Source organism: Caloenas nicobarica, chromosome 8, assembly GCF_036013445.1.
Source record: "Caloenas nicobarica isolate bCalNic1 chromosome 8, bCalNic1.hap1, whole genome shotgun sequence".
NCBI classification, from domain to species: Eukaryota; Metazoa; Chordata; class Aves; order Columbiformes; family Columbidae; genus Caloenas; species Caloenas nicobarica.
The window spans coordinates 16,587,381-16,601,553 of record NC_088252.1 but is presented as its reverse complement, the minus strand read 5'-3'; the positions used below and the strand labels follow the sequence as shown (position 1 = coordinate 16,601,553).

The following is a 14,173-nucleotide window of genomic DNA, read 5'->3' as shown; positions in this document are numbered from 1 at the left end:
AGAGACACAGATGTACATCTCCTCATAGAAAAAAATAACATCTCGGAAACTTCATTTTTCTATAGAAAAAGCTTCTTGCAGAGAATGAGTGCCCAGCTCTAGCTGTGGATGTCCTGCAGCCTGGCCAGCACCGTACAGCTGGTACAGCAGCCCCAGCACCTCGGGTGATCGCTGTACACGTGTGTCCCCCTGAGGCTGCTCCTGTTCCCCGAGCAGCCTGGGAACAGCAGCCCTCACTGGGATTTTTCTTTTCACCTCCTGCTACCACTTTCTGCATTTCTTATGTCATTGATAACAAAACGGTCCTCTACATTTTTACCATCTTGACAGACAGTGGATAGATTGCCATTAAATCACAGTTTAGCTTGGGACTTTGCATTCGTTCTGAGGATCAGGGCAATCCATCCATTTGCATCTATCTATTTTTTTTTCTTTTTTTTAAATCCCTATGTGTTTCACAAATAATCCTGTGTATTCTTGGATGGAAAGCACATTAGAGCAAGCCAGCGTCCTCTCTCATCCTGTTTGTTCTTCCCTTCTCTCCCCGAGAACAATGCAAGCAGGAGGAAGTCTCGCATTGGTTTGTTACTAGTTTCCAGGCAGTTTTTGCTTCCAGCTTCACAACTATGAGGAAAACATTGCAATACCTTTGTTTGAACAGACAGACAATATCTGGTTTAAAAAAACACCCCAGCACCATGACAGATTCAAGAAGGTGCTCAGAGGCAATGAGACAGTCCCTGGTGTTTATTTTATTGAGCTTAGCATTTTGATCAAATTCACCTCTTTAAATGTGAGGGCTGATGTTTGTTTAAGATACCGAGGAGTGATGATTTGTGGCTGGGAAAAAGGGGATAAATCCATGCAGGCTGCCAGTGCTGCGGGTGCTGTGCAGCCCTGTGTGCCTCACCCACAACAGGTGACTCCCGCTACCTGCCACCTCAGCAGTTCATTACCAAAAAAATAATAAAAAAAAAATCACATTCTGCTGCACCCTTGTAGCCCTGCAAGCCGAAATGCCAGCGCTGCTGCTCCCATCACCAGCCCGCGTCAGCCCTGCTGTGATCAGGACTAATAACATTAATAAGCTGTTGATGCAGTCCCTCCGCTGCGGGCTATCCAGTGAGCCCCGACTTCTGCAACTGCCTTGCTGGACCCGGCTGTTCCTGGGGAGGTTTCAGCAGTTCCTTCTGGCCTTTCGTCCGTCCGTCCCTCCCAGCCCAGCCCAGCAAGGCTGCACCTCCAGCACCAGCTGCAGCACGCAGCCTCCCCACGACCGCATGGTTGTTTGTAATACAATTTGCTTTTTTTTTTTTGAAGCACATCTCCAAACAGAAAGCGTAAGAAAATCCCATCCGCCTGCCAATTGACTCATGTGTAGGGTTTCCGCTTCCCAGATCTGCATATTGTAAGCTCCTGACACAAGTTGATGTTGTAAGTACAGCTTCCATACGGTTCTCTCAAAGGCAACAGATTTTTTATACATATATATTTATACATGGCACCTGGTTTGGCAGAAACCACATCCGAAAAAGGGAAATAAGGAAAACAGTAAAAGCTGACTCTACCTAGCTATTGCTGGCTTTGGAGGGGCTTTGGGCAATTCCAAAGGCAGCAGAAATCTCTTGCTCTTACTCAGGAGCGGCACGGGAGTCACTAGGGCCGGGATGGCTCCTGAGTGCAGAGGGAACAGGGGACAAACCCAGATCTGACATCTGGATCCAGCTGGAGAAAGGCCATTTCTCAGCCTGAGCGTCCTGAAGTACATGAAGCAGACAGACGGCCACTCCTTTGGCACCAAGCGAGACCAGGCCCTAGCGCTTCCAGACGTTCCAGAATTTGGGTTCAGCACCTGAAATTGGGTGATTTTTCCCACCAGACTTGACAGGCACAACTGCTCTGGTGCTGGGGTGAGGATCCAGGTAGCCGGGATTTCTCTACCCACTATTTGTCATGGGGGGCTATGTGCTGGATAACCCTGCGTGGGCGGCTTTGCAGCGGAGAGCGCCACGGCCGCAAGCCCGCAGGACATGCCGCGTGGTTCTCGCACGCGCCATCCCTGCTGCACGACACCTCGGTCCGACCCACCACATCCCTCTGGAGGGTCCCCATGCCACCAGCAAGCAGCGTGCTGCCCAGGGTCTCCCCCAGCCCCAAGCCTCGTCGCTCCCTTTCCTCCCGCCCAGGCTGCCTGGGGACTACCGCGGATTGCCGCTGCGGGAGATGGCAGGGCAGGGACAGGGGACCCCAGGGTCGTGGGGAGAGAACACGGGAGCGATCCCCTGCGAGGTGGCGGGGCGGGGACGGGGCGGGGACAGGGGAGCGATCCCCAGGGAGGGCGGGCGGCGCTGCCCCGGGGCTCTGCCCGCCCCCTGCCCGGCGCCGCCCCCGCCCCGCGCCGCCGCCCCCTCCCCGCGCGGTGACAGACAGCTCCGGCGCGCAGGGCCGGGCCGGCCGGGCGATGCGATGCGCCGCCGCCGCCATCCCGGCGCAGCCCGCGGCGTGCCCTGCCTGCCGGCTGCCCGCGGCCGCCCCTAGCCGCGCTGCGGGCGGAGAGGGGCAAGGGCGGCGGCGGCGGCTTCTCCGTGCCGCTGCCCCGCATGAGGAGAAGCGTTAAATAGCGCCAGCGCCGCGGCAGCCGCCGCTGCCCGCTCGGCGGTGGCGGAAACATGGCGAGCGACTCCCCGGCGCGGAGCCTGGACGAGATCGACCTCTCGGCGCTGCGGGTGAGGCCCGGGGGAGGATGCGGGAGCGCTCCCCGCCCTGCCCTTCCCCATCCATCCATCCATCCATCCATCCATCCATCCATCATCTCCCGGTGTCGGGGGGGAGGCGCGGGGGCTGTGTGTGAGCACACGTGTGTGTGTATGTGCGGCTGCACGTATCGAAGTATCGAGATACAAACGTGTGCGTGTGCATGCATACAGCCGCGTGTACGCATGTGTGTGTGTATATATACACATGTGTGCCTGCGTGCGTAGCGCTGTCCGCGCACACATGTACGGACGCGTGGGCGCAGGTGTGTGTGTGCACGCAGCGTGTGTACGCGGGTGCGTACGGCCCCCCCCCGCGGGGCCACCGGGCATCGGCCGCGGCCGGGCAGCACCGGTGGGGCCGCGGGGGCCGCTCCCCGCCAGCCGGTGCTCCGCGGGGGGGGCAGCGCGCAGCCCCCCGGTTGCGGCGGGGCCGGTCGGTGCCCGCGCTCCGCTCCCGCAGCGCGCCCGCACACCGCGGACACGCGGGGCCGGACATCCCCGGGGTGCGGGAGCGGGGCTGCTCCCCACGCCGGCACGGAGCCCGCAGCCTTTCCATCCATCTCCTGCCGTGCCCTTTCGCTCTGTCTCCTCCTCGCTCCCCCCGCCTTGAAAATGAAGCTCGTCATGTACCCTTGAAATGTCGGGCTCGTCAAACGTGTCAGCCTCTGCGTGGGCTGTGGCCTTATGTCCCCCCCGGTCTATTCCTCTTTTGACTTTCTTCCTTTTGCTCCTTTTTTCTTCATCCTTTTGGTCGTTAAGAGCAGCTGGGTGGTATATAGCATGGGGAGTCATTTAGAGAAGCAGCGTTTATTTGGAAGGCAACAGCGAGGCTGCTGCTCTCAGCCTGCTGGCATAGATAAAAAAATAAAATTAAGCAGAACCCGCTGAAGACTTGCACAAGTGTATTTTTAGAAATATTATTTGCTTCAGTGCAAGAGGAGAAAAAAAGTCTCATCTTTATTCACTTGCCCTACTTTCTTCCTGGTGAGTTTCTGGTTGATTAGTAGTGTAAATGATTGCTCAGCAATACACAGTGTAAACGAGATTGGAGCTGGGGAGCCATCCAGTTTAAAAACAGACCTAGAGCTCTTGTTTCCCTTCTTAGGTAGAAGGTGCCTTGGGAGAGAGGTTGCTGAAGCTGGTGGAGTTAATCCAGGAAAGGAATATCATCAGGGAGGGGGAGGAGGCCCTCCCCTTCTCCCCCACCCCCGGAAAAATCAGATTTTTTTAACATCTGCATTAGGAAGTTTGCTTGAACTAGGGCAGCATTTCTTTTTAAAACTGTATCCACACATGCTTAGTTTTTTTTTTTTTTTTCCCCTGTGTTTGTGGCTTTTTTAATAGCAACACACACCAGATACAGTCAGGGTTTTGTTTTCGCTTTAGGAGGAAATGTATATTCCCTCCCTCCCCCTGAGACCCACCGGCAGTGCCTGGTCTGTGAGCAAAGCAGTGCTGGCAACTGGAGACAACGGGACCTGAAACCCCGACGGATGCTGGGGTGGGAGTGCGAGTCTGTGTCCCCTACCCAGCCGTGGCCCCTTGCCCAGCGATGGCCACCCCGGCAGGACCCTGGGGACCGTAATGTGGCTGCCTGCTTGGGCTTCTGCCCCTTCTCAAGTAAATGATGAGAGATATGTTGGTTTATAAGTGAGACAAGAATAGGAGTTTAATTTACCAAGGAATAGATCTTCTAAACTAAGCTCTTTTAGCACTCAGAATAATTGTTAAAGGTCATAAATTCAGCAGATGGGTAAGAAGTGTGAATCATTCCACGGGGTCTGAATCAGAAATCAATAGTAAATTTGCTGCCTGAGCACAAAACATGGCAGGAAGGAGTAATTCCCCAAGCCTTGCAAAATTTCATTTATTAGAAAAGAAGTGTCACATTGCTGTGGGTTTGTAGACAAGCCTGAATGGAGGAGACATTGCTCTGTGTCTGTGTGTTTGAAGGCGTGAGGGATGGCTGTGTGAAACGCTGGGAGCAGGTAGTGACTCAAAATCTGGCACAGGGGATGATTTGCTCCCAGCAGTGGGGAAAGGAAAGATTCGGGCCGCTTATCTCCAAGTTTGAATCACCAAAATGTTCCAGGAGGCTGGGTTTTATGAACAACAAGCAAATGCATGTAGAAAAAGTGGACCTTTGCTGGTTTGCCCCGTTCTTTGCTTTGGCTTCCCTCCTTCTGTCACAAGGGAGGATGGTGGATTTGCAGGATGAGAACGTGCTGTTGAGGGCAGAGCATGGCTTGGCACAAGCAGAACCCTTCGTTTCAGCTTGCCTCTGCCCGCTAGCTTACAGGGTAGGATTTGTATTCCTGGCCTGAAAGGTGACATAGGAGGTAGCAGGAGCGTCTGGTTTTGCCATCCTAGAATCTATCTTGGCCATGCAGTCAAGCTCCACCGCAGCAATGCATCTGCTTGCTGCACTGGTGGCTGGGCCAGGAACAAAGCACTGAATTCTGATTAAAATGCATGGCCTGGTGCATCAAGTAAGCGCAGTTCGGGCTGGCTCCTGCCTTTTTTGCGCCATGTTTCTATCCATCATTGTGCACCGTGCTCATTGCCATGGTACCCAAGTGTCCCCCTGTCAGTGCAGAGGGCTGAGTGTGCGAGGAAAGGGCAGGGTGAGGCCTTCGACGTCAGAAGGATTCTTAAGATAAAGATCTTCCGGTGGTGGTGCTAGTAATGAGTATTGTTAATGTTGCAGAAAACTGTAATTTAAAATGATGAGGCCATTGAACAGGTAGTGCTGCATATTATACTGACAAGGAGATAAGATAAACTACATTATAATGTTCTTTTCTACGGACTGGGAGATATTTTTGCTAGTCCACTCAGTATGTTTAATAGCCGAATGACCTGGCAGTGCTATTAGCAGAATAATGATTAACATGGGGATTCACACAGGCTGTTGACAGGTGTGTTTGAGAAGCAGATTTTTGCAATAAAATGAGAATGAACACGGGGAGCGATGCAGTGGGCCATGCTCTCTGGTGGCAAATGCACAGCTGATCCTAATAGGAGAGCAGGCAGAAAGATGAGGCTGGCTTTTGGGGTTTTTTTCCACTTTTTTACTTTTTTTTTTTTTTTCCTCAGTGACTGCAAGAGCTTGTCATCTTTTGCTGAAAGCAGTGGTCTTGATCCTTCTAAAATATTCAGGTCAATAGCTTTTCCTCTGCTGCATCCATCCGCAGGGCTGGGCCTCGGGCTGATGTACCAGGGGTGGCAGTGGGGGTTCTGCAGGAGCTGCCACAGCTGGATGCCTTTGGGGTCTTTTGCAAGGTGTGTGGGAGGTGATAAAAGCTCTCTGGGAAGAAAACCTTTCTCAGGGAGCTCATAAGCCCCTGGGATGGGAGCAGCTTGGGGCAAGCAAACCTCCCAGCTGCTCCCTGTCTGCTTGGCAAGGGGCTTGCAAAGCTCACCTGGGTTGTACGGCTTGGCCAAGGGTTTGCTGCAAGCCTGGCAATTTAAGAAGAGACATTTTGGGTAAGGAGCGATTGTTTTCTTTATGTACCTGGATATGTTGCTTTTGTTTTGAACTCATGAACAAAACCCAAGCTTTTGTTATTTACTTTAGCAAAATGCTGACTGTGCACTCTCTGGAAACTGGATCCTAAAATCGTTCGTTGTTTTGGAAATGCCTGGCCTTTAATGCTCGGGCTTGGAGAGGAGACAGCAAAGAATTAAGGAGCCGGTAGGTATGAGCTGTTGCTGGGAAGAATTGGATGAAACCCAAAAATGTCACTACTCTTCCTTTAGCTTTGCATTGTATGGAAGTGAAGTTTCTGTGGCCATTCGTTTGCATTACTTGATCCTTGCCCGTGAGTATAAAAGCTCTCATATTAAAAAAAGAAAAAAAAAAACCAAACAAAAACCACAAAACAAACACAAAAGCCAAACAAACATATTGGCATTGTCCTGTTTCCAGAACTTCATCAGTTTATGGCGTATTTTAGCATCATTAAAGATTTAGGAGAAGTTCTAATGGGAAATAAGCACTGTAAGCCACCACTCAGGAGCATTATCCTGGCAGCATTATGTTAGGTTTCTTTCTTCCAGTACCTTTTAAAAAACTCTGTAGCTCAACAGAATTTGGACAGCTTTTGCAAAGGTCACCTTCTTCCTAAATAGAAAGAGGAACAAATTTGACTAGAGATGACTTCTGCAGATTATAAAAAGACACGAAAAGCCTATGTATTTGTACTGTGTTTTGCATGATATGCTACCATGCAAAATTTGGTACATATCTTCAACAAATATATATATGTAGCCACAGTTCCTGAGGATGGCCATTCTTGGGAGTCTTCCATCAAGGATTTCATCTCTGCTCTTCCAGTGTGATTCAGTGCATGTGTAAGCTACGAACCATGACTAGGTCCATGTACTTCATATGTTTTTGAGCCTTTGTTTTTATTAACCATAAAACCTGGGCAGCACAATGCTGGTCTCTGAGTCATCCCAAATGGATGACAGTGTCCAGCTCTGAGCCTTTTTTCTGCATCTTGCTTCCATTCTGTTAGCCAGGAGTGCTGATAGTGGTGCAAACGTTTATCTTCTACACATGCATACATACTCTTGTGCATGTGCTCATGAAAAGTTAGAACAAAAAGAAGGCTGTCTTCTGTGTAGTCCTTCTGCATGGTTGATTGTGGTTTTGGTGGGTTGGTTTGTTTGTTTGTGTGGGTGGTGGGGTTTTTTTGTTTGTTTTGGTTTTTTTGTGCCGGTGTGGTATTTTTTTCCACATTTTGGAGTTGTACAACCCAGATGCTTCTCTTCTGCAGTTCTCCATGTGTCCTTCACCATTGGTGCTGTGGATACTCTTCCTCATCTTTGGATATCTTCCACAACATGGAAGTGTATGGTGTTCTTAAAGACATGGAAAGTCTCTCTGTTCTCACTAGTGTTCTTGTGCTGGTCAGCCATAAAAATGAATAATTTTGAGTGAATTTATAGCAAAACGTGCTTGAGCAGGTTGAAGTTTGAGCACAAGCATTTTGTTGAATCAAGGTTTGAAGCAACAAAGAGTATTTGATTGGTGTGCCTATTTAAAATGAAGTGTCAGATTTTTAATCCATGCAAGAAGGAGGAGTTAGGAGACTTTTATTCTTGCCACATGAAGGCAGTTTTTATCTGCCAGGCTCTGGTAGATGTAGTGGTACAGTTTGTGTGGGGTGAGAGGAGAGATCATTTGATTTGTTTGTAAATCTCCAGTAACGAATCACCCGGCTAAGGAAGAGGTGTCCTCAGAAGTCATCACTCATGTGGGGTCAGGTCACACCAAAGCTGTGATCACCTCCTGGGCTCAGGCTCCAAAGTGCTCTCTGCAAACCCTTGCCTCACTCCTTCTAATGCACCCCTAGTTGCTTTGCAAGGGTAATTATAGACATCAGCAGGAGTTCTCTGCCTCTGACCTGCAGATCAAGGACGGCGTATTGATCCCCGTCTCATTTCTTGAGGCCTCAAATATAAACGGGAAGAATCCTGTTAGATTTCCCATGCCTCCTCTGGTTAAAAAGCTACCAACAGACACAAGGGTGACTGGCATGGAGGAGCAGCCCTTTTCCTGGGGCTTTGGCTGACTCTTCCTTCCCACCAGTGGTGGTTTCAGTCCCAGCTGCTCTGCAGGTGCCCTGCGTGCCCGTGGGAAGCGTAGAGCCTCCATCACATGAGGTTTGCATTTGCTGATGCTCAGGCATCTTCTTTGTTACCTTTCACGTAGCCATTAGAGCAGGCTGTGGGTCAAAAACCACTAGCCTAAGTCATTGATATCTCCCTTAAATGTGGGGTTGTATTTCCCACTTATAAAGCCAGTAGCTTTGATTTCCTTCCTCCGCTGTCCCCTCCTCCTCTCCCCTTTTGTCACTTTGAACCGTGGCTGCACATTGAAACCAATGGGCTCTCTGTTCTGGGCTTAGGAAAACAATTTATGTAAGCGAGATTTGATGTTTTCCATGTAAATAATTTATGATTTCTAAAGGAGGGTTGTCTAAGGAACACGGTCCTTGGGAAACCTCAGCTCCCCCTCTCTCCGTGTTCCCGCTCCACGGTGGTTTCAAGATGAGACCTGCGATGGGCTGAGCATCTCCTTCCTGCGGAGCAACGTGGGGCCCAGCCCTGGGGTGCCGCTGCAATGGCTCATTAGTGAAAAGGAGGAAAAGCCACCAAGGTTGGAAAAACACTGATAAGAAGTTTAGTCGGAACTCATTTATATCTCTCTACACGCCTGGTTTTATTTTGTAATGGCAAATCAGGAAAGCTTCTTCCCCTTTGATCAAGCACGTTGCTTTTCCATGTTAATTTTCTGCAGTGCTTGCCAGAAGTTCAAGGTTGTGTGTTGGTAGTAAATGATGGATGATTGTAATCAGGCAGGCAGCACTTGGAGTATCCAGATGAATCTTGTGGAGCTGAGGAGCAACATTTCCTCCTTCTGTACTGGATGAGCAAACAGCGCGTACTGCCCTGTGCTCAGCTGCTGAGTTACCCCGAGCGCAGCAGGAGGCTCGCACTTTGCTCTGCTGCAGACAACCAATTCTGCTGCAGAAACCTTTTTAGATATTAATGGCTTCATGCAAACACCGCCCTCTTGCCAGTAAGCGAGAGCAGAGCGGTTGACACGGTCCCATCCTTCCCACGTCCCCGCTCAGGCTGCAGACAGCCGTGGCCTCTGGAGAGTGCAGTAGCTGCTGGGTTTGTGCAGCGGGCTGTGAGCAGCAAGTTGCTCTTCTGACTAGAAGCCTCAGCAATGCGAGTGTAACATCCTTTTGGTTTTAAGCGCTGTGGCTGCAGCGAGGGTGGGTAGACGTGTTTCTGTTCACGTGAGTGCACGTGTGGTTTTCAGCTTCGATGTGCATGAAACCTTTTGTTACAGTATTTTTGCTTGCTTCCTCCGGTAATGGCATTTCAGAGTGCAAAATGAAAGAAATTGTTCTGAAAGCAACACTTTTTAGAAGCCAGGGGTATTGTCTAGGATGTATATTCCTTTATAAACTAACAAAGATTCAAAAATTTCATTTAGGTGGCTGACACTTCACCCACCTTCCTTTTAAAAATTCTCTTTGCTCCTAATTTTGGTGCTCGGCAGGAAGAAGCCTACTGCCAGCTGAGGCATGTGTTTAGTGCATGACAGAAGTGACTGCTTGGGACCGTGCCCTTAATCTGCTGGATGGAGACTTTAGGATGCATTGGAGGCAGCAGAGCTTTTGCTGAGGAAGAGATCGCACAGCTTGAATCTAATAAGATGTGTCTAATAACCGCTGTAGCATGCTACAGAAATACAAGAGATCAAAGCTTCAAAGGCATTTATTTTCATAATTTGTGGGTCAGATCTTTGCAGGACTAATTGGTTGCTGTTTGATGTCCAGGCAACAATAGAAATCTTTCTGTAAATCAGAATATATTTGCATCTTCCTTTCTATTTCGTTCATAAGCATAAAAGCCTGATGTGATTTTGAGATAAACTGGCAAAAGCAAAGGTACAGATCTCCTCCCTACCTCATTGCCATCTTTCTTAGATGTTATATATTACATTGTGGACGATATAGCTGATACAGTGACCAAAACAACTGCGTTTACCCAGTAGCTGCTGGTCCTTCTGATGCTGGTTCTCCAGGAGCACTGAGCCTCCTGGTTATTGCTGACTGTGCTTCTGTTCCCCAAAACATGGACTGAGATGAAACCAGAGAATGAGCTTTGATGGTGCACTTCATAGGGTCTTGGCAGTTGTGCCTCACCAGTGATGATACCCAGGCGGTATCTCAGCTTTGCAGGTGGTCACCCCCAAAACACAGCACGTCAGGAATGCTGTGTGCTTTGTGGGAGCACTTACAAAGTCCTTTTATCTATTTTTTAATATATATATATATATATATATATATAGTATTTTTCTAATTTATATAGATAAGCATGGATCTAGCTGTTCCCTCTTGAGTGGAGTAGGACAGCATAGTGGGCTAGTGTCCCTGTACCTGGCACACAGACCTTCAAAACACAGGTCAGAATTTTCCAAGCTACTCACTTATATGGGAGATGTTGAATTAGCCATAGACCTGTTCTCACATGTGAAATCTGGCTGGAAAGCAGGGGGAACTGCTTGTGTATTTTGTGTTTTATCCTCCCACTGCGTACTCACGGTAGGTGTTTGTGGGGCGCTTCTCTTGTGTCTGCAGATGCCACCATTTTGGGAGGAAAGAAAAAGATGAGTGTGCAAGGAAGACTCTGTTCTTGGAGCAAAATCGGAGTCCAAGGCAACAAAATTAAAAGGGCTTTAAATGCGTTTTCTGGATATGCAGACAGGCTGTCTTGACTGCAATAAATCTTCAGCCTTTACGTATTGATTAGCTTCAGTAAATAGTGTGGTGACTCTGCTCTTCCTATTGCTGTTCTGTGGGGATTGGTGTGTTAGTGTGGCTGAAGAGGCTGTAATAGCTAAATGGGATTCCAGTAGTGAGAGTGGTTTACAAATGCTCTCCAAAGTGAACCTTGCAGCTGGTGTGACCGTGTTTGATTTCTAAAAATATAAACACAGAGTGTTCCGCTGGTCACCGGGCTGGTAATGGCCGTGTTTTCTAACGGGCAAAACCGCGTTCCGCGAGCGAAGCGCCCTGCGGTGCCGGTGCCCTGCCCTGGCAGGGATGCTGTCTTCTCCTGGTTGACCGGCTGGGGAGCTGTGATGAGTATGTTGTGTGGGGCGAGTGAAGGGAGCAGGAATGGAGGGGAGAGGCAGGGGTCCTGTTGAAATGTGGGGCTGGTTGGCTAGAAAATGGCTGAAAATGCCTCCTTTTCTGCCTGCAGGACTGATGGCTTGTGATCGTTTCTTCAAGATTGATGTGTAGCTGGGCATAGTTCGAAGTGATTTTGTTCTTTGGGCTTTGCCCCTGCTCTTGGAGGCAATTACATGCTGTGACAGCCTGAAGGTGGTTGTGTTTGAGCAGTGGGCAAACCCCAGGTCCTTGGAAAATTGTCGTGGTAAAGTATGAACAGAGCAGGAAGGCGAGAGGGCCAGCAGCTACTTGTCCCTGGGGAGCAGCACTGCGGGGACGGATGGAAAGCTGCTTTAGGTATCAGATGCCATAGCTGAAAACCCATCCAGAAGACTTCCCATTGGCGTGCCCAGGTTTTGTGACAACCTATAACTACACCGTGATGGAAAAGCTCTTCCAGAGGCAATTAGGGTCCTGAAGTGAAGCCCCAGGTTGCTCTGGAGACAGTGGATGGAAAGATAGGATGGAGCAGATGTAAAATTAGCATAACAATATACCTTTAATTCAACTTGAAGGAAATAATTGAAGACTGGTTGTCACTTATGATGGTGACCTCTGCCAAGATGACTCATGCTGCAATATAATATGAGTCACTTGTTAATGATGGCCTGTTAAGGAGAAAGTGCCAAATCCCGGTAACTTCTTCATTGTGTGATACAAAAACCAGGATGAAGAAGAGTGTTCAGGATATTGTTGCCTAAAAATAGCTGATACTTAAGAGCACCGAAGCACCTTTACTTGGCTCTGGGGGGCTCAAGCTTGAAAAGGCGAAGGCCCTGAGCAAAAATGCTACTTCTTCTTTGGCCTTTGGTTTAAAAGAGCCACACGACGCACTTTGTACCTCTCCTACCCGGCCTTCTGCGTTGACGTGACGTTGCCTGAGGGTGGGGACCCTGATAGCTGTCCTGCCTGCCAGGCAGCTCAGCTGGCTGGAGGACAGGTGCTGGCTGGTGGGAGGGAGGTGTGTAGGTGCTAAGTCATATGGTGGGCATGGAAAGCCATGGTCACCTTTGCAAAGCCTGCCCCAGCAACGGCTTAGCATGGGGAGGGAGGTCTTGGGGGCAGCCTGGCTGATGGGAGAGCAGGAAGATAGGAAGAAGACCCTCCATGAGAAAGTCCTTGAGATGCAAGTGATGGGGAGCCCTGGGCTGGAGACCTGCAGTGAGGATCCTGGGGGCTGGGGAGAGGAGATGCAAGAGCAGTCTGTGGCCGTGTTGTCCCCGGCAGCGGGGGCTTTGCCAGGCACAATCTTTCCATGAACTCCTTGCCTCTGACGTCTGCCAAGTGGGTGCAGGATGAGGCTTTTATGGCCATAAGGAACCTGTGGTGCTCCTGTAGCAACTGACATGAACGCTCACTTGTTAATGATCTACTAGCTGTCTTAAATGCTTCCTCATATTGAACCTAGTGTTTTTCCTCATTAAATGAGGTTTTGCAATCCACAGAAGAAGGCGAGAGCCTGGTGTGAAGGTGCTTGTGACTGGGAGCAGGAGCTCACCAAGCAGCGATACATGGCCTGGGCCCTGGGCTCAGCCTGGGGCTTGGTGCCCCAGACGTGCTCTTCTCTGCCCTTTCACGTAGCAGAGGGGGAAGAGGAAGGTATGGCAGGGGGCCACCTTGCTCCTGGGAAAGGGCTTCTGACTTGTCAAAAGCCTGATGATTTTGCCTGCCGTCATGAAATCCTGTGAAGTCCTGACACCAGAAGTTGACTCGAGAGGGGAGTATTTTTTTCCTAGATCTCATCATTGCAGAGAAGCATGGAAAAAAGACCTTCCTAAAAGATCGTAATCCAAAGGGCAAATAGAAGACTCCAAGTAATTTATTGAAAGTTCAGAAGAAAAAATGGCCATAAATACGTGAGGCCTTGCCTTCTTTCTTTTCCAAGTGATGCACCACAGCAGCTGGAGATTCCTGGGCTGCTTCTGCCTTGCTTCCATTTTCCAGATGAGAAGTTGTCCACCTCCCCTGTCCCTCACCTCTGCCACCTGCTTCAAGGTGTATCTTGTCCTCTGGACCTTGCCTGTCTGCAGCCCAGACCAGACTGCCAGATCTATATCCTGCTGCCTTGTGCAGCACCAGTGTGGAGCTCAGGGAGGTAGGAAGGTGGTGGTGAAGGGTTGTGGGGCAAGGTTGAGGCTTGAGGAGATGAAAAGGGGTGGACCTGAAGAAGGAAAGCTTTGCACCCAGATGTTGCTGTCAAGGCAATCTAAAGCTACCAAAGGACATCGACCGTACGAGTGGTTGCATTGCAGATACCTTGCGTTAACACTTCTGAATAGGCAAAAGCTTTATCATGTGGTTCAAAGGGAGGGACGCCCTGTAGGTGGACAGACCATAGGCCCCAAAAAATGAAGCAGCGTGGTTGACAAGGGAGATGGGGCATAAGTTCAAAGCTGGAGTCGCTTTCTCAAGAACCTTTCACAATAAGTTGTGGTTTTGCTTTCACCAGTTGACGTGACCTCTTCTGTGCTGCTGGTGTAAAGCAAATGCCTGCACAGAGGAAACATCCTCCAGAGAAGATGCAAGAGCCCTGCTCATTATCAGAAATGACTAAAACTGCTCCAAGCTAATCTGGCTGCCTAAAAATAGAAGTGGTGGTAGGGGGAGGGACTGTCTTCTGTGTTCGTTTGCCCTTGATTTTCATGACATTTTGCTGCT

The 14,173-nt window shown here is 49.6% G+C and overlaps 1 protein-coding gene across 3 annotated transcripts in view; it reads left to right on the top strand.

Moving 5' to 3' along the window:
- The first annotated feature begins 2,414 nt into the window (after nucleotides 1–2,414).
- Nucleotides 2,415–14,173, top strand: part of TNIK (TRAF2 and NCK interacting kinase) — a 157,593-nt gene continuing 145,834 nt past the window's right edge. For 2 of the 3 annotated variants that reach the window (XM_065639873.1, XM_065639875.1), the window contains exon 1: nucleotides 2,417–2,726. In XM_065639873.1, the coding sequence (XP_065495945.1) occupies nucleotides 2,670–2,726 (57 nt within the window). In that variant the 5' untranslated portion in view covers nucleotides 2,417–2,669. Of the gene's footprint in view, nucleotides 2,727–14,173 lie in introns of all 3 variants that reach the window. The other variant, XM_065639872.1, reaches the window with a different exon arrangement.